Source organism: Falco biarmicus, chromosome 10, assembly GCF_023638135.1.
Source record: "Falco biarmicus isolate bFalBia1 chromosome 10, bFalBia1.pri, whole genome shotgun sequence".
NCBI classification, from domain to species: Eukaryota; Metazoa; Chordata; class Aves; order Falconiformes; family Falconidae; genus Falco; species Falco biarmicus.
Window position 1 is genome coordinate 27,283,482 of NC_079297.1, and position 20,152 is coordinate 27,303,633.

Consider the following 20,152-nt stretch of genomic DNA (forward strand, 5'->3'; position numbering starts at 1 on the left):
TGTGCTCGTTGGAACTAATGGCCATTTAAGTCTGATTATTTCTGAAATATAGGTTTTAATCAAAGAATTAAGCCATCTAGGATTGAGTGCATTTTATGCTGGAAAAGGATGATGTGTTCATGTATCTACATAACATTATTTCTAGTCTGTTTCCCAGGATGCTTGTTTATTCTTTTAAAATTATCACAACTAAAACAAATATGTTCATATACAGAATGCAGGGTTTTTTCCTTTTGTTCCAAGAGTTTCATCTTTCTCTGTCACTTAGGCATTATCAGTTAGTTCTGATTAAGACTCTTCTTGTTTGTTTTTTCACCACTGTCCCTCTTTCTCCTGTGCTCCTGCAAATGGAGTTTTTGGTCCTATTAACAGTGGCAGTAGTCAGCAGTTTTCTATGGAAGTACAGAATTAGCAAAGAAATCCTAATGGGTTTTCATACAGCTTGGAGTATATAAACTTTGTTAATCAGAAACTTCTGAGAAAGAGTAAGTCTCGATAAGCCTTACCTTGCTGGAAACGCTTCATCTAGATTTCTGAAGCCATTCCTCACCATGTAAAAAGGATTTCCTCCTCCATTGTCTTTTGCACAAATGACCTGAATTTGTTTTTCCACAAGTACTCCTGTGCAGGCATATTCTCAGTCTCTCTTTCTTCACGTCTGCACATGAGAATGACAGGTGTGTGAGTGGGCATGCTGAGGAAATTTTCCCCTCTGGTCCTAATCCCTTTGTTTCCAAAGCAGCCCAAGCACAAGGAATGGGAATAGCACAGAGTAATGGATGTAGGAAAAGCTGATACTAATTCATGGGAATGAATAAATTTTTGTTGCATGTCCATACTCAACTGGACTCCACTGATGAGGCTGGGAAGAGGTCTAGTTGGTCATTTCACTTCTTGTCTTGAAAAGCTATGTGTATGTTCTTTTAGTGTTATTTTAGAGGCTGATGGGTTTTGAAAACAAAATGATCTAAAAGTTATTGCTGAAAAGGAAGAGAGGTGCAGTGCTCCAGGGACCTGGACCTAATGGAGGCTGGGGAACTGCTCTGCTTCCTGTTCGTTTGCCTTCTGACTTCCCAGGCAAGGCAGTGCCAATACAAGAGTGCTATTGACAGTTTGCAATTGTGCTGCTCTGAAAGATCTCAAAACCCTGTGTTTTAGCACAAACTTAACTGAATAAAAAGTAAGACTTCTAAAATAACAGTAATAAATAGAGTTTTACAATGTTCACAGGGCTTCAGCTGCATTGGAGAAAGAGGGACAGTGGCAGAAAAGCAAAAAACCCTGTGCTCCAATGTCGGTAGGAGAAGGGGGAATCCACCAGTCAGGCTGTCCTTCCCTTTGCAGTTCTAAGAGGATTTGTGGATGTTTTCTTGCCTCTTCATAGGTCTGGAATGGAGGACGGGAGAAGCCTAACGATTGTTTAAAGCATTCTGTTACTTTCAGTTTCAAAAGCTGTTGCAGCGTCTGTTTACTGTTTCAAACAGATTTAAAATCTTGTTTGAAATATTTGACATTCTGACTAGTGAAGTAATGGGGTGCTTAGTTGAGTGTTTGTTCTGGGTTCTGTATCAGCAGACTTCCTGTGGCTAGCACCTTTGGTATCCTGCAAATGGAGTTTTTAGTTCTGTCAACAGTGGCAGTAGTCAGCAGTTTTCTATGGAAGTACAGGATTAGCGAAGAAATCCTAATGGGTTTTCATACACCTTGGAGTATATAAATTGTGTTAATTTAAAACATTTTAGCGTCCTACATTGCACTTATATTGCTGTAATGTGTATTTTCATTTATTTTTGGAGACAACACTGGAGAAAATAAACAATTTGGTAGGGGGAAGTAGTAATAGCTAGAACACTCCCTCTCCATGGAGTAACACTTGAGCATGGTGGGGGATTTGTGCTTGTTTGTTTTTCAATGCTCCACTGAAAGCATGAAATAGAAGTTAGTGCTCAGTGAAGAACTACACATACCCATGGATTTCCTAAAAATAAGAAAAAAAAAATACAGTGGTAACCCGATAAAGGAATCCTCAGGTTGCAACATACTTTCCTTCTTTTACACAGCCTAGAGAAGGTAACTTGCTTTTCCAGTGAAACAGAAAAATATTCTAAGCGAATCTGGGGCAATTGATTTGCCTTCAGCTGGTGTCTGAAACTTTTTCAGGCCAAAGCTCAAGCAGGATGTAAAGTTCAGCATGCAGGTGACAGGCTAAAAGTGAACATGTGACTGTCTGGAATGTATGTTGTCAACATTCGTGGCTGATAAGATGCATAAAATTCAGACACGTTTACCTTTTAATCAGGAAGAATGACTAACAGAATCAAGAGGCCTTTGCATGAAATCCGGCACAAATGACAAGGCAGAAATAAGGTATGTTTGCAATTTTAAATACTTTTAAGAGAAATGAGTATTCACCTAGCTACAGACTCTACACTGAGGCACTAATAAGTGGAGTAATATAGTTTTCCTGTAGGTTTTTAAATGCAAAACAAAATCATTAACTGATGATGTTTGGTGGAGTGTTTTAAGAGGTATGTTTCCCCATTCCCTGAATAATACCGAAATGAGAATCTTAGAGCCTATGTTTTCAAATGGATGGAATGTGGAACAACTTCAGGGTCTGTAGTGGTGGGATATGCCATACTTTGAGATAAAGTTTGATGTATTTGCTGTTCTCCATGGTTAGGTAACTAGTTTTCTGGGGGGAAAAATATGCCTGAACTTGCAGGGAGTTCATGTTTAATGTCCAGAGAAGCCATATTCATTCTTCAGTTTGTCAGCCACAACAGAGGCTGTTACGCATAGAGAAGTGTACTAAATTAAATGCACCTTAATTTTTATAATTTTCTGGTTTGTTTTTTTTTTTAAAAAAATGGACCATCGACAATGTACTATGGCTCTTTCTGGATGGTGTGAGCTTTTCAAGAAATAGCTGCTCTCATCAACTTTAAGATAGCATAAAGACTTACTCAACCAGCGTAGAATAAGTGCATTCTATGTACAGAGCAACCCAAGTCCTCTTCAGACCTGTCTTGTAGCATGGTTTACTTTTGGAAACTTTTGGACAGTTTTTTTGTCTTTTAACGTTTACTGCTGATTTTAGGTATCTTAGCACCTTTAGAAGACTTGTAGCACAAACTTTCTAAAACCAATTCTTTTCTTGTCACATGGTCTTAAGTAACAACAGGTAATAAATAGATGAAGATACCTGGAAGTCCAAGTTTAAATCTTTCCCTCTTTCTTTGTGTTATGGAATATTCTAAAAAGATGTCAGTCAGGTCAAAAGGATCAAGAATGGTTGAAATAATAAAAGCCCACATCCTATGCAGAAACTCCTTCAAGTATCTGTGACTTCCACAGTTTGGAGTGTGGGTAGATGCCTAAGTAAGGCAGGTCCCTGTAAGAACTGCTTTTCAGGGCATTATAGACCTTCAGACTTTGAGGTTTTTGTATGTGTCATTAGTATGATGGACAACTTTGACACTGGCTTTTCCAAATCGCTGTTTTACATAATGCAGGAGTGCATTACCTTAATGTTAATTACCTTAAATGCAGGAGTGAGTTTGGCTGTAGTGACTGAAGAAAATGGAGAGATAAGTAAATGCTCTGAGGTCATCACAAAAATTCCATGGAGACAGCTGCTTTTTGGTCTTAATAGGCATTGCCTAAGCAGTTGTCCTTGTGTGTGTAACAATCAGTTACCCAGTTTAAGGCCAAAGCCACTTCTAACTAGTAGGAGAAACAAACACTGGGAACTGGAGTTTATGGGGAAAAATTGGAACTTAATCAAAACTACTATGTGGAGGCACTAGAGGACACCGCAGTAACAGGCAGCACTTTTAAACTTCTTGCCAGAGCATTGCTTTGCATATGCATTTATCTTGGTGTTGCAAGTTTGAAAAGTTGCCATGCTAAAAGACTTCCGCTTCAGCAGGAACAGACAAAAGTCTTAGAAGGGTATCATCGTCTTCTGTTAAGATGGAAAATTGCCTCTTTGGCAATAGCAGTATTTATGGAATAATTAACTTATCCACAGGATCGTCCTTGAATTCCTCCTCTTTTAGAATGTCTTTGGTGAGGACAGGCAAGTAATTCAAAGACCAGAACTTATTTTTAGGTTTAGTCTGAGCCTGAAATAAACTGAGAAGGCTGAGTAGTGTTACAATAAACAGGGAGTAAAACAGAGACAGGAAATAGGGGGTCTTTGGTAATGAGTTCCAGCCACTCTTGAAACAGAAAGCCAGAGAAAGCATTACTTGAAAATAGTTTCTCAGTGACAGCTTAGTAATTTTTAGCTTGTTATTCAACATTAAAAGGGAACAGTTTCAGCAGATTTATACTATACTTGAAAGATCCTTTTTTAAAGATCATTTAGCAAATTATATTTTTGACGTTTTTAGAGTTGCATTGTTCTTGTTGCTAACCGATCTGTTGTTTAAAAAAACCAGATGTTTGGAGGAGAGTCAGAAGTTTATACAGATGTGTGTTATATATACATCTGTGAGAGGCATTTGGGATAACACTGTGGGACAGAGGCAGGTTTAGCTTAAAATGTGAAGACGCATTCAAGATTTTAGAAGTTGAGGGTTGAAAGGGGAAGAAGTCACAGTTATATCCTGTAGAACAAAGCAGTGCGCTTGCTTCCAAAAGTTTCTTTTAACCCTGGGAATGTGACTGCTGAGATGGGCCCAAAGCATGGATGGTGAGATTGATATTTACAAGCACTTCACGTGGCTAAAGAGGGTAAGTGGGCTTTGTTTTCTCTTTGTAAATACACGTTAGCAGATCTTAGTCAGTATTCTCAGCTTTGTGAAAGGAAATATACCGAGTGTCTCAGACATAAAGTACTGTAAATTTCTTCGTGAGGAATGAATTAAAGACATTTCTTCACGTAGGAGGAGGAGGCAGCTTAGGGAGGGGGGAGAGAATCAGCTGTCTTTGTCTTTAAAAACGAAACTCTAGGATCAAACTTTGAACAAATGGCAATAGATTCTAGCAAGTGCTCGTGCTTTCCTGAGATTGTGATACAACAAAGCAAACCTTGCATGAGAATGTATGGCAAAAAAGCAGAGTGTGTTGTTTACCATGTTGTGCTTCGAAATGAAAAAATACTTGAACTAATTCATCACTTAATCAATTCCTCATCAGGGTAACCATATGAGATCTTTTAGGATGCCTTTGTTTAGGTAAAAATGGTGGTACTTTTTTCTTGTGCATGTTACTCTGATAAAACTATGTTTTTTTAAAAAGGCAGTGCTATTAAAATTCTAATTTTGTGATGAACTGTCTGAACATGAATTAACTGCATGTGATTGTTTTTGTCTTCCTATAAAAGGAAAAAAAAAAAAAGATCTGTGCAGTTGTCTTGTCACCTTGGAAAAATTACTTAGTTTTTGTCAGCCTTTAGATTTTGTTAGTTTCTAGGTATTTATTTTTCAGTGTGTGAAAAAAATCCATGAATGGGATGTGAATAGGTCCTTCACAGTAGACTGTTTTTTTTAATTACAATATTAATTTAATTGTGTGTAATGTAAGCAGCCCATCCTCTCGTTATACTTTTAAAATCTGTTTTAACCTGTGTGTAATTTTCTTGCAAATTCTATGCACGCCATTTATGTTAGTGCTTCTATATGGCACTGGTTTAAAAACATATGTATACATATGCACATACACTCACTTCTATTTTTTTTTTACTAGCTGTATAAACATAAAATGTAAGTAAATGGCTTTTGTGTAGGAAAATGTGATTAGGAGCTTTGGTTAGTTTCTTGAATATAAAATATTCATGATATGTCAGTCTTTAATAAAAGCTTGAGAATCTTGAAGTTAATTTACAAAATATTTACATCAGTTTCTGGAAACATGCTTCTGGAGCGTGGATGGGGGGGATTATTAAATGAGAGGTGAGTGAGGTAGTGAAAGAGAAGAGACAACAGGAAGTAGCAGTTGGTAACTTTATACTATTAGTTTAACCTGTGCTCTGTGCAGTTAGAGCTATAGTAGTTTTTGAGATCATACATTAATTTATTATTTAATTTTAATGAGGTTTTGAATACAGTACGTCTGTCACCCCTCCTTCCTTGTTTAAATATAATTTCTAAAAAGGTAGGTTTGCTAACAAAAGGCTAAGGTGTACTGTTGGCAGGTTGCGTGGCGTGCAGGAAACACTGAGGACAGTAACAAGAAAGCGCTCAAGGAACAGCTTCAGTGAAGTCTCACTGAAATGTTCACAGATTTGGAGGGGTTAACAGAGGGTGTCTTTGGGATGATTTTGAGGTACTGTGCTCAGAAAGGATACTGTGTTCAAATGCAGCACAGGCTTTTACGAAAATTAATGCTATTACTGTTGTTGCCTGTAATTCATTCTATGTAGGCTACATAAAGGAGACTATCAACACTGCTGCTTTTCCTTGCAAGCTCCTTAAGGGGGTGAGCATATGTAGGGGAAAGGAAGAGAAGTGAAAATGATCTTGCATTGTTCCCAGGAGAACTTAAGCAGTCTGCTCCCAAATTCCTTTGACGAGTGATTTAAAAAAAATAAAATCGAAACAATCCAAGTTACTTATTTAATTCTCATGTTCAAGAGTCCTAATGTCACATGTCTGGCACTGACTGTGGTAGCAAATAAAGATTTCAGGCCCTGCAATCATAAACTGTTGCTCTTTGGCTGATAATGAAAGTATGAGTCCCTTCCAGAGTAACAAATGGCACCTAAGAGAATGACTGCAACAGACTTCCATAAACCCTTAGTGAAGTATGCCAAAGCTGGCTCAGATTTCATCATTAGCTGAAATCACTTCAGAGACCAGAATCGGGTTTGATGTTGCAGTGGTTGGCTAAGCTAGATTTCCGTGGTATCTGCAGCCTGGACTGGGTTAGGGCAGCAAACAAACAGAGAAATCACGAGATCCAGGCAGGCAAAATGACAGACACAGCTGCTATTCTCAAATGCTTAGAACAGAGGATCTCGTTTTAAGTAGTAGTAACGTAATGCTTATAGTAGCATCACGCAGCAGCAACAGGGACAAAGCAATAAATATTTAGATCAATATTTAGGTAAGGTGTCACCATGCTTCAGCTTTTTCCATTGGACTTCCTTGATGTTGAAATGACCTGTGAAAATGCTGTGCCAAGATTGACCCTAAGTATGGACAGAGTGGGTAGCAAAGTGTAAGAGCAGATGGACAAAGCCAAAAAATGATTTAGCCTTGTCTCAGTTGTATATGAGGCACAGTTAATGTGTTTTCCTTTGTTTACTGTTTTTTCTCCATTTTACTTTTGCTGCCTTTTGCCAGTAAGAAGTATTATTAGTCTGCAGTAGTATTTCCACAAGAGAAAGGCTTTTTCTGATAATATCCTAGCTAATATCAGAAAGGCAAAACTCTGCAACGGGTACAGCTACACAATACTTCATGGCATGTGATTCTTTGATGGCAATTTTGGAACTGTCCTGGTTAGCTGTTCTGGAGGAGAAGCTGAGTATCTGACACAGGCACGTAGTACCACCCTGGTTTCATGCAGTATTGTAAGGGTTTGTAATGATGCAGTCTTGTTAGTAAGACTCAAAGCCCATCAAAGGAGGTCACAGGATTTATTAAAGGAGGCATGTCTCTCAGCAGTCTGTTTCTAGAAGGATATGGAAAAGTTCTTGTATATGAACAGTGCACTTTTATCATTACAGCTAAGGCAGCAGCATAGTTCTTAGAACATAGTTGGTGGGCAGCTTGTGGAAAGCATTTTGCAGGTAACTGATGTTGGGTTCTTTTACAGGGCCTAAGCATAAATCTGTCACTGTTAAAAGTTTCTGTTGCAAGCTAGGGAACCTGAGACACCCCCCACTACCTGCAGTTGAAAGTGTCTCATCTTTAGCAAAATTTCTTTGATTCTCCCAGGGGATTTGGGTTAGAAGGTTCACATACAATTTCATTTGTTGTCCTGTTGCTTTATTCTTAACTGGAACACACCATTCCAAATAAAAATGGCACAACCTGCATTTTGGTATGTAGGCATGTAGGTGTACCCACAAGTTACTAACAAGCATCGCAAACATAAATGCTGATATTTACTACAAACAATATTATGGGCTCTCTAAGGACATTGTAAATTAACTGAGCTATTTGAAGTGCGGTGGATGGAGTGCAGCAAAATGGAAGGTCTGTTGCCTCTGGAAAACTTTGTACAGCGGTAAGATATCTTTATATTGAGAGAGAGGTGCCTTCATATGAAGCGGAGGTGTCTGATGACTCTTGTAGGCTGCTTTAGACTTACCTTTTGAAGTGCATGTGGCACAGAGCTGATGGCTGACCTGAAATATGTGTACGTTATTCTTATGCTTTTCTCTCCTTTCTTCTGGATGCTGTTCATAGGCTGTACTAGCAAGAGGTGGAGCAATCAAACCCATGCAACAGGCATTAAGCTCATGATCTTGAGAGTGAATCTTAATGACTTCTGTAAGGATATCTTCCTTTAAGTAATGTAACCGTCTGAAGGAGAAAATAGGTATTAGTATTAGGAAAAATTATCCAGATAAAATGTAAATATTTGGTCAAAATCCTTTTGGTTTAAGGACTACAGAAATTTACCAATCTCTGTTTTTACTTAATTTCAGACTATATGCTGTTAGCTTCTTCAAAGTGGCTGCCACTTTCACTTAACCAGCAAGGAACAACAGCAAATAGAAAATCCTGTTGTTGATTTATTAATTGCCTTCAGATGAAAGGCAAGAATTACAGATCCAGAAATCATGTTCCAGCCTTCTCCTTCTTCTCCTCCTCAAGTACACTGAATGTATGTACATATTCACATGGGTGTGTATCTGAGGTAGTGCTAACATGCCGTGATTAAATTTGTATTGTATCCATAGTCAAATGCCAAAATAAAAATGTTTACTGTGTAGGCTACTCATTCATCACTACACAGTAGCAATTACCGTGACTCATAATTCTGCTGACTGAAGAGAGTACTAAAGAGATGGAAAGTCCATGCTCTCCTAAATATTATCAATTCCAAATAGGCTGAAAATAGTCTAGAGTGTACATTTTCTTGTATTGAAATATAATACTACAGTCTGTGTGCTGCTAGTAGTTTGTGGGAAAACTGATTGAACTCTGCTGGCTCTACTCCTTGTTTTCAGCTTCTAAACTGCAATGAAAGACAAGACATGAAGCATGTCCCTCATCTTCCCCATTAATGCAAGTATTATAGTTGCCACAGGCACCTTATTCAATTATCAGTGGAACTGAAGGTGATTCATGTGACTGAATTAAGAGAGGAGGGTTATGACATGTTGAAAAAGCTCACAAATCACCATTCTGACTGCCAGGTTTCTTTTCCCAGCTCCTCCACCCTCCACAGCCCAATATGAGATCCATGGTATTAGTGACAAATTTCTGTGTAATAGCTTGTTGATCAACTTAAGAAGTTGGTATTTTTTGGTTTAAAATTAGCTGTGTTGGAGATTCTTTGAGCTGAAACTGAAACAGCACATGTGGAGAACATAAACTGGCCTGTATTCAGTTTTATTATCTTACATACGTGCTTGCTTTAAGAGGCTTACTTCTACAGCCTATCAAGATTCGGCTAGAAGTTCTGTTGCAGAAGCCTCTGAACAGAACATCTGTACAGAAGCGCTCTATGATGTTTGTCATTGGTTTCTGACAATAAGCCGCATTCTGAATTGTTTCCTATTAAAGTAACATGCAAGAAAACATAAGATTCCACACTTACCAGCCTCTGAGCAGGTTGTTGAAAATTAAGACAGTTGAGCTGGCCAGATATTTCTTCCCTTTATTGTCATACCCTTTTCCATTTTTGCTGATTATTCCCATTTTAAATTAAAGCTGTTGAATCATACTCTGAAGTCAGATTTTAAATTTTTTTTTCTCTTATATTCTGGAGGAATATTTAAGCCTTTTTCTTGGAAAAGGACTCTGTAATGACTGGATCATGTAAGCGATTCTTAGACAGTCAAGTTTCCAGCAGCTGCTAATATTATGTCCAGGCTAGAGTAAAAAGCATATTGCAGAGAGAGGTTTGGAAACTAAAGATGAAGAAGAAGCTGAAACAGGTAATGGAATGCAAAAGCCTTTTTTTCTTTTCTCTCTTTTTTCTGAAACTAGGAAAAACAGTTGGTTTGGAATTGTTTCAGGAAACATTTTATGTTAATATCTGATGCAATATGATGGGCATTGAACTATATCCAGAATCTCTATGGAGACTATAATACAGGTTCTTCAAGAAATTGCTTTGCAGATCCCTGAGGCAATTTATGGTATACACTTGATTTTTCATCTGCAGTGGTACTACCATCAATATAGTTTCAACCACCTTGCCTTAGCATATCTTTCCTTCTAGTTTTTTGTCGTCTGTTACCATAAACTTTTTTATGTTTCATGCAATTTCTCTCATTCTTTTATTATAAGACATATAATTAACATACTTAGCTTATAATTTGTGGAGCCCAGGTAATGACTTTTGGTCTTTAAGGCTATGTCTTCTGAAATAACATCTTTGTGGAAAATCTTGGTGATTCAGCCTTTTGGACGTGTGCTTACACAGGTCTAATATTTATTGTTTGTGAGCTCTTACACCAACTCAAGTAATCTATAGTCTTATGACTTTGGCGTTATAGGTCCTATATTCAGTTGCTGCTGATACATGTGATACCTAACTATACTTGCTCAGTTTCCTCTCAGTACTGACTTTCACAACTGCAGAATGCACTCCAACCATCCACAGATGGCCTTGGTTCATATTACGTTGTTTTATCTTGTCTTTATGCATGCCACAAAGATTTCCCAAGTCTTAAACAACTGCTGTGTGTCAATCAGCCACTTTTATTTAGCAGGTCATTTTCTGTCTACTGTACTTTCCTGTACTTATCTGAGTGCTTGCTGGTTGATCTGTTGGCAAGGTTGCTTTATTTATTATTATTTAAAATTTTTATTCCCCCTTTTCTGTTCACATGAGTGTGATTCACCAGGTTTTACATAGTTAATGAGTGTTGGACTTCCAGCAGGGGATATTTCACAGTCACTCAGTGCAGCAGAGATCATTGGAGGTTATACATTTGGTAAATGTGAGTGTAATTAAAAAACTTATTTCTGATTTGATGTTGAACTAATTCTCAATTACTGATTATATAAAATGATGAATTTTCTATATTATTTTTTTTGCATTCATGACAGATTGGTTATGTAAAAATGTGTTGGCAGTAACGTAACTCACTGTGCCTATGAGGCCAGCGGGGGAGTGGTTACACAAGTGGTTACAGGTTTATTTCTTAACTCTAGTCTAGGAAAACAGCAAGTGATGGCAGGAGGAAGGTGCAAAATCAACTTGACTTGGCAATTTTCTTCACTAGGTTTTGTCATTAAGAGAATCTTTCCCTGCCTAGCAGTGTGCTGTTCTTCCCTGAGTACTTAATGTTCTAGTACTATGTGCCAGAGACATACTGGGGAAGGCCTGTGGGCTCTCCACTGAGAAAACTCATGTAATGGTTTGTAATGGAGTTTTAACCCTAATGGAAACGTAGCCGTCAAGGTTAAAAGATTTTGTGTTCTAAAGTACAGTATAAGACTTTGCTCTCTACGTGGAGTAACACCCCAGGTGGAATGGCTGGTGGTATGATTGAAGATGCATAGCTGAGGTCAAAGGGATTATCTAGCCAGACATACACAATTCCATGTTGTTTACTTATGAGAATTCCTTATTTTCATTGTAGTACTGTAAAAGTTAATAAGAAATGAACTGTAAGGCCATATGGACTTGACTGACTGACCAACTTTTAATACAAAAGTCCTAAGTTAAACTGAAGATGCGTATTTCGTAAAGGGGGGGAGGTGTTTCTTAATAGAAGGAGAAGTCTTGAAAAAATTACATGAAGATGTTAGGAAGGATGGACAGAGATGTTAGGACACACAAACTCTAAAAAATTAAAACTAGTTAGGAGAAGAAGAGGGAGTGAAGTCACTATGCCTTTAAGTGCATGGGCCAGCTTCCTCCAGATGCCACTGTAAAACTTATTTGTCTGAGACTTCTGTTTGTGTATGTTACGCACTTACATCTGCATATTTAGAGCTGTTTCTATGAGGTCTTGAATCCTAGTTGTACCTACATAAACTGGTCAAAAGCCAGTGAGAAAAGTATGTTCTGAGTAGAGTTAATATATTCTTTTTTTGACAATGAATGCTGGCTGATTAAGTGAGGTGTGGAGCGAGGTTCTGCACGTGCTGTTCCTCAGTGTTCTTGTCGACCCTGTAAAACAGGGGGTAAGGACCAAGCTTAGTGAATTTATAGGTGATTCTAGCTGGGAGCCTTGTTGCCATGCCAAAGGACACAATTAAAACATAGAAAGAGCCTGATGCATAGGAAAGCAATATAAATAACTGGACTCAATTCAGTATAGACGAGTGCAAGGTTATACATTTAAGCAGAAACTAGTAAGTACAGAATGAAGAACAGGATGCTAGCTAATTATGAGCATTAAAAAGGGATATGGGCCCTAGCCTGACAGTGTATCAGTGTTGCTATATGACTGATGTAAAAGAAATATGGCCCAAAGGCCATGCAAACCTGTGGAAAGGATTTTTTCACTCCAGCCATTTTCAGCTGGAGTCCTGTGTCTCCTTTTAGGCAGTTAATTTCAAAAGAAGTCAAGGATCAGTTGGTGAAGAGGAACCAAAAGAAAGCAACAAAACAGATCCTGAAAACTTAACCTGTGAGGAAAAGACAGAAAACCTTATGTTTGTTTAGTCTGAAGAGAACCTGCTAATTAGAGATCTACGGATAGTCTTCAAATGTGTAAAAAATTTCTAGAAAATTAGCACCTTGTTTATTTTCATCATCTGTTTTATATTTGGGCCTGTAGACCTCAGTGTACATCAAGAAGCTATGATTATATTTAATATTGTTTTAAAATCTTTTTCAAAAATGTTCAGTTGAAAAAGAAAGGATGATTTGGGAGGAGGATTACTATTATTATTATATTGGTGCCATTGTACAAGTAACTATAAATGAGTATTCAACTGCAGACCGCTGTAGTTGAAGGGAACATGGTAAAGCTGGAGCCTTGTGTTAGCTGAAAAGCCAGCCGGAGTGTTGTATTCCCCGGCAGAAATGCATCGCCTGCAATGGAGCTGGGAAATGAACCGCTAAGGGCTCGTATTACTTTCCATGCTCTAAGCAAACAGCTCCATTCCCACAGTTGCACAACATTTTAGTATGCAGGATGAAGCTATGAGACTCTTCTAAACTTCTTAAAATAAATCTGCAGATATATTTTTGCTTGTTTGTTTTCAATTGTGGTGTTTCTCTCTGTAGTATTAAAATTCATAGGAAATGGGACATAATACTTAGGGACGGACCATGTTTTGGAAGGTCTTGCTCCTTAGAGCCGTTTAGAAATCCATTAAGTGATTATGTCGCTAGAGTAGTTCCTGGTAAGAATTTGATAATTTAAATAATTTGTTCATTCCTAAGAGTAAATTGATACTTTTACTTTAGTAATTTCTAGGAATACTATTACACACATAGCAACTTTTACCATTTAAAAATAAACAGCAAGATTCCTTAACTTTGGCAAGAGACTATTGAGACCAGATATTTCAGATTAAATGTCTTTTTTTGTCTTGATAAGATGGTATTACCCAATGAAATGATAATTTGCTAGAAAATATAAAATCTATTCCTATATCTTTCTTGATTGTTGAAAATTAAGAAAGTATTCAAAGTCCAGCTAAAAACCGGTACATTCAGAAGGTTTAATGCATATGAAATGAACAGTTTTGGTCTGTAGACGTATTTTGCGTGTCTCTTTGTATTACAACAACCCTTCAATATATCATTTTTTTTATTAATTAATGCTTGAAATGTTAATATTTAACTGTAAAAATTCTCATAGCACATTTTTTCCCTCAGTCACAGGTGAATCATCATTCAACTAATAATGAAACTTATCAAGAAAGATTGGCGCGATTAGAAGGTGATAAAGAGTCGCTCATACTGCAGGTATGTCTTAAAGAGAACATCATCTACATAGTTGATACTCAGTGAATAAAAACTGAAGTGACAGAGTATTTTCTGTTAAACAAATGTTAGCAGGTCACCAAATGTAAATGATATTTAGTCAGGAATTAATTTATAATTCACATAATCCATCTCATTGATTTCACAGTGGGCTAACTTGGTAAAGAAGGGGGTAGGGGTAACAGCAGTCAGAGGGAGAAGAACGACAAAGGAAAAAAACAACTTAAAAATAATGCTGTGGAGTCCCAAGACAATGCTGTGGTAGTGATTCTCATTCTAGGTTTGCTAGGTTGTACTGGTTGATTTTTCTAGATTCTGTGTGCCACCATTGTTAATGAACTGGAAGACCAGCAGGTAGGTAGAACTGATATTTTTCCTGCTTGTATAGTGTACCAGAGTCACTTTACATCAAGAAGCTTAAGGGGGAAGTAAAGGGGCAAAAAGAAAATTTGACAGTAAAATGAATGCCTAAGCTCTTCCAGGTTTCCTGTTTCTCAGTTTACCAAGCCTTTTTCAAACAGATCCAATGTCCCATATAAGTTTTCCTCCTGGAGAACACACGTTATACAACTTAAAATAAAAAAACCTCTTTTTTTCCTGGGTATTTTCACTATTACTAAAGTGTACATTACATGCTTTTAAAACTGAAGCTGGATATTTTTTTCAATGGTCTTTGCATATTCTTTCTCTTTACGCTTAGAAAAGTGTATTATAATCATATGTATTTATATCAAACAAAACCTAACTATACTGGCTGGATAGGTGTTGTCCCTACTTTCAGTTACTAGTTTCTGTAAGCATGTTTTATCCTGTATGTTCTGTTCACACTTGTATTAATTTACTGAGCAGAATTCTCACTGCTGTTGTTAAACAATAAATAGTTTGTGAGACATAAGCATAAGCTTAGGTTGAATCTTTTCATTATTGTTAAACTAAGATTGCTATTGCCAAATTTAGGAAAAAATAATCCTTAACGAAAAACAAACTTCTGGTTGGAATTTAAGTGTTTTAAGTGTGTGCTGTGTATTCCTTTTGTTCTGAGAGGGAATCAGGTCAGGGAAGGTAACATCACAACTGACATTCATTAAAACACCTTTTATTAATCAGGTGGTTATTAACTGTAACATCTTGTTTCTATTAATACTAGCAAACAACTTTTTGCACAGTTCACACACACATGAGCAACTTGTAATTCGAGTGACAATTAGGAGGCCAAACCCAGCTGTTTACTCAGAAGCAGAGGGTTGCACCAATGCACCTGTGGCTTTGTCCCTGAAGGCCTCCTTTGTTCCATCACATGTGTGTATAGTCCTGTAATCCTTGTCTGCATATAGCGGTCATGTTGTCTTGGATGTGGTTCAGGCTATACAGCCAGATGTTGATGGTCATGGATGCTGGTGGGCTTGTGCAGATTTGCCAGAATCTTGGTGTTCAAAATGTATCAGATTTTGAGGATTTACCAGGAGTATTACTCTCCAGCCCTTCCAAGTTCCTGAAGACTGTTCCGGGCTACTGCTCATTACATACTTTTCCTGTCTTTGTCCTGCTGATTTTTAGTATTTCTTCACCCACACAAATAGGTACCCATAGAGTGCAGCCAGCCAGACTCACAAAGGGGTTTTTATGACATGGTTTGGAGACCTGCCTAGAGTTTTTCTCAAAAGGAATGTAGTGAAATCAGATGTAAAAATTGTTTCTGTCTTGCCTTTTAATACCATTACACCCCCTACAAATCAAGAGGCTTAGGCAGTATTTATGCATTTATCTCTCCAACTGCACAGTACTGCCATAGAACTCCAAAACACCCAGGCAGATATGATAGATGAAAACCTCGGTCGGGTAGGTGAACCTCAACAACAACAACAAAGAAAAAGTGCCAAGATGGAGCTGGGGTTAGAATCTGGTTTACACCAGTTCTGCATATATATAGCAGTCGAATATGAGGAATACAGGCATGTCCCATGTGAGGTTACACTGGCCTGAGGGAGTCTGCTGATACAAACCTGATTCCTGGGTATGACCGTTGGCATGAAGGATGAGAAAGCGGTGGGAAACAGAGCACCTCTATTCTATAGCTCATGCTGAATTGTGCCAGTGAACTGTGGTCCATAAGCTGTCATCTGTAGCGAATATGAGTCTGGGAGCCCTCCAGTCTTGTATCAGACTTGCTGCAGAAGAAGAAGCAATACGGGTGATGCCTGCTATCTCGGTTCGCCAAGGCTGAGTCAAACAGTGCACTTTGAAAGCTGCTTCCACTACTCAATCTGTAGCGGAGGCTGGGAATGCTGTGGCATCTGGGATACCTTCTTACAGCTCAGTGCCTGCGGATAGGAGCTCATGCACTTCTTCAGGTGTTCTGTTTGTTTTTGTGGGTTTTTTTTTTTGTTTTTTCACAAAGATGTTTTCAACCCTTATACCACTTGATTTTTAGCTAACTGTTCAGCATGCCTCACTTCTATAGATATTTGTAGAAAATACATTACCTATGGGCTGACTCTCATGGGTATTGCACTGCTAAGGCAAGATGGACTTGCCAGCGTAGCATACACTGAGGTTACGTTCTGTGTGCAGCCTACTGATTCCCTGAAGAGTCTGGCAGATGTAATCCTGAACAGCAGGGAAAATATGAGCTCAAAATGGCTAATGTGTGTCTCTGCCTAACTACTGGAACATCCAACACATGCTTCTAAAGCTGCTAAGATTTTACTAAATTCCTTTGCAGGTCACATTTAACATACAGAGTTTTCCTTACAGGTTACAATGCTAGTTGGAATCTAACCTGATCCTTTAAGGAGAGCTTGTTTTCTTTCTCTGGAACCTGCATCAGAGTGAAGAAGAGGATTCAGTTTGTTCCTTCTTGCTTTCTGACCTCACAGGGTTGGGTTCCTTTGTGTGCCGTCACCCATTTAGTGGGAGCAAACCAAAGAAGTAGACAAGCAGCAAACTTCCTTACAGGGAGTTGTCCCTCTGCCCCAGCTTGGATTCGTCCCCTTGCCATCTGCCTCCACCCACTCCTTCCTATCATCTCTCATCCTGTGTTTGTCTGTACTCTACCCTACACCCAACTACTTTAAAGGCAAAATAATAAAATAGTCTTTTTTTTTTTTTTCCTTTTTCTGTGTTCCGTTCCCAGGCATGCTTGTCATTAAGTTCGTAGGTGAAACAAATACAGATCACTCAGTCGCTCCCTCTGCACCTTCCCTGAAGTGAGCTCAGTTATCATTGATTGAGTTCTAGAAATGCTGCATAGGGGATACATCTGAAAGGTTTCATTTCCACATTCTGTACCCCCTTGTTTTTTTTAAATAAAGGTGTCGCAGGGCTGGATGTGACAGCATAGATAAGTTTTAACTAATTTCATTCAAACTGGAGTTTAAACACCTAAGGTTGCTTTTTCTGTGAGAGAGAGCATTTTTCCAGTATAATCAAAGCTTTCATATCAGTGAATTCTAAAACTGAATATATGGAGTGTATGTACTGCTTAACAAAGGAATTAACACCTTTCTAATGTTATCCTGAGTACAGCTTTGTCAGCTTTGTGCCAGCTTTTAGTTAGGCAGCTGGACTTTTCTTACTATGCGCTCACTGGTCTGTACCACCATTCCCACAGTTCTTTAGCAGTATTGCTTATTGTTTCTTTTCCTGGGATTCATTGTCTGTATCTCACTTCTTTTGCTTTCATGTTTTGGCTTGCAAAGCCTGGGAATTTTTCTTGGAATAGAACTTTGCCGCTGCTAAAACATGTCTTTTACTCATTGCATTCTTTATAATTTCAGAACACTTTATTGATAGGTAAGCTGGTTTTCTGTTCTTGTAAGAAGTAAGGTAATTGGTTGGTTTCTGAATGAAGAGTTTTATTGTTTATCCATTTTAGGGAGTGAAATGCTAATGGAACCTGAAATGGCAATGCATGCTCCAAAACCACAAAATATTTTCAGTATCTTGTGTTCTTGTTTGGTACTTTCTAATTTTTCAGACTTTCGTGTGAGCTGACTGAGGCTACCTGTAGGTAGTCTTCCATCTCTTATAGAAATGCTCTTCTCTTTTATATTAAAATAAAATAATCGGGGGCAGGGGGGGTGTCAGAGGGCGGAGTTGAAGTAAAACATAGGTGAGACTGAAAAATTGCCTATCTTGATAGAGCAGGTTGCTGCAGTGCACAAGAATATTCGACCATTGAGGACTTTAAAAGAGAACTTGCTGTTAGAATGTGCATTTGGATGTTAATTGTATAAGGTAATTGAAACTTATTTACAGTCAGTTCAGTAGCATTGTGCTTCTCTTCTCAAATTACAGGTGAGCGTACTTACAGACCAGGTGGAAGCTCAAGGAGAGAAAATCCGGGACTTGGAAATCTGTCTTGAGGGGCATCAGTTAAAACTGAATGCTACAGAAGAAATGCTTCAACAGGTAAAAATCTAGATTGGAAAGTGTCTTGTATAATCTTCTCCAACAAAAGGTTGAACATATATGGTCAGCTTGTCTGCATGTGTAAGTGCCTTTAGCAACAAGATAAAACAGGAAAAAAATGCCACTTTTATTGTCCTCTTGCTGCTTTTCACATTTTATTTTTTTTTCAATAAATGTTTCTTTGTTTTCCTGTTGCAGAAACATTTTATTGGCTGGTTGCATAATACTGTACGTGGCAGCATGTAAAATGAAACTATTGTGTCTTATTTGTACTGTGCTGACGAACTAAATTTGGACGTGGTTGAGTAACTGGTTAGACAGGTTAAATGTATCTAATATATGTAGGAGTTATAGAATTAGGTTTTATTTAACTGTCTTCTGTTTTTGTATGGCTGTGAAGCTGAACAGGTAGTAAGCTGAAATTAATTACTGCATCAGGTTTGGTTCTATAACCATTTCTTGCTTAATTTTGGAGCTTTCCCCTTATTTTTGAAAGAAAATCAGTATACAAAGGCATAATTTTCTTTATTTCAATTGACAGTTTCAGGCTATGTGATTTAATTTTTGCTTTTTCATGTTACATGTTGAGGGAGCAGAACAAATGATAAATTGAATACCTGATATTTCATGTGTTAGTGCAGAGCTGGCTGATCTGTTGATGCAAAAGAACTCTCCAGATGCAACTTGCGTGTATTACAGATGCAGATCATCTACTGGTAATACAGTACAGAGATATCAAAAATAGATTTGAAACTGTAACTAACCCTCAAAATCTATGCTAGAAATTTGCAGGATAGACATTGTTCTTGATGAACTTACTTCCTCTACCCACCCAAATTGTTGTGTTATATATTTACTGTTTTAGTCTATGTGAAATGTACAAGTCTTTCTATGAACTAATCATAGCTTTAAATTATGACAAAGATTCCTGTAGGTATGCATGTAAACAGTAGCAGTTTTTATAAATAAACTTGTATCCTAAACCTTTTAAAGTTATTATTCTACAAGCTTCTCAAAAAAAGAATTGGTCACACAGAACTTTCGCAGCCCAAAATGCTTCTAGCTGGGAAAAGTTTTATTCTCATTCTTTAATGAGGGGACATTTTTAAAACTGCAAATAGCGAGTGCATTTAGTTTTTCAGTGAGATCTCAAGTGAAACTCAAAGAACAGTAACTATTTAAATTATGAAAATCTGTTTTCAAATTTCAGGAAGGCATTCACAATAGAGTGTAGAAGTTTCCTGTTTCAATCTAAAACTAGATAGTTACTCTGTAACTTCTGCTACAACTGTTTATTATTTCTCTGTCTTAAAATGTTCTGCTTTGATGGTCTTCTGAGGAAACATGAATTTAAAGCCTGATTTAACTGAACACTGAGGCATCTGAGAACAAAATATAATAATGCATGTACATTACTATTACAGTGAAAGCATACGACATTAGGTACACGCGCAAATTGCTTACAAAGATGATTCTGAAGTGATAAGCTACAAAAGTCTGTACTAAAGCTAGAGAAGTTAGAGAATCTCCAAATATGTTTAACATAAACCTTAAATCTAAATGTTGAGATTACTTTGAGCACCTGTAATTTTTGCCAAGTGGGGAGTAATTTCAGATTTATTTTCTTTCTTGTATGCATATTAAATAGGAGTAAGCTCAAATTTGTTGATTGTTTTGTATTGTTGTTTTGAGATCTTAGATTTGAACATAATTTACAGAA

General features: G+C 37.6%; 1 protein-coding gene across 6 annotated transcripts in view; it reads left to right on the plus strand.

Annotated features, from left to right (window-relative positions):
* PPFIBP2 (PPFIA binding protein 2) overlaps positions 1-20,152 on the plus strand; it is a 102,975-nt gene that overhangs the window by 41,258 nt on the left and 41,565 nt on the right. For 3 of the 6 annotated variants that reach the window (XM_056353207.1, XM_056353208.1, XM_056353209.1), the window contains exons 4-5: positions 13,915-14,004; positions 18,319-18,432. In XM_056353207.1, coding sequence (XP_056209182.1) covers positions 13,915-14,004; positions 18,319-18,432 — 204 coding nt within the window. Of the gene's footprint in view, positions 1-2,260; positions 2,368-4,266; positions 4,741-8,694; positions 8,785-13,914; positions 14,005-18,318; positions 18,433-20,152 lie in introns of those variants that run through there. The other 3 variants (XM_056353212.1, XM_056353211.1, XM_056353210.1) reach the window with 3 other exon arrangements.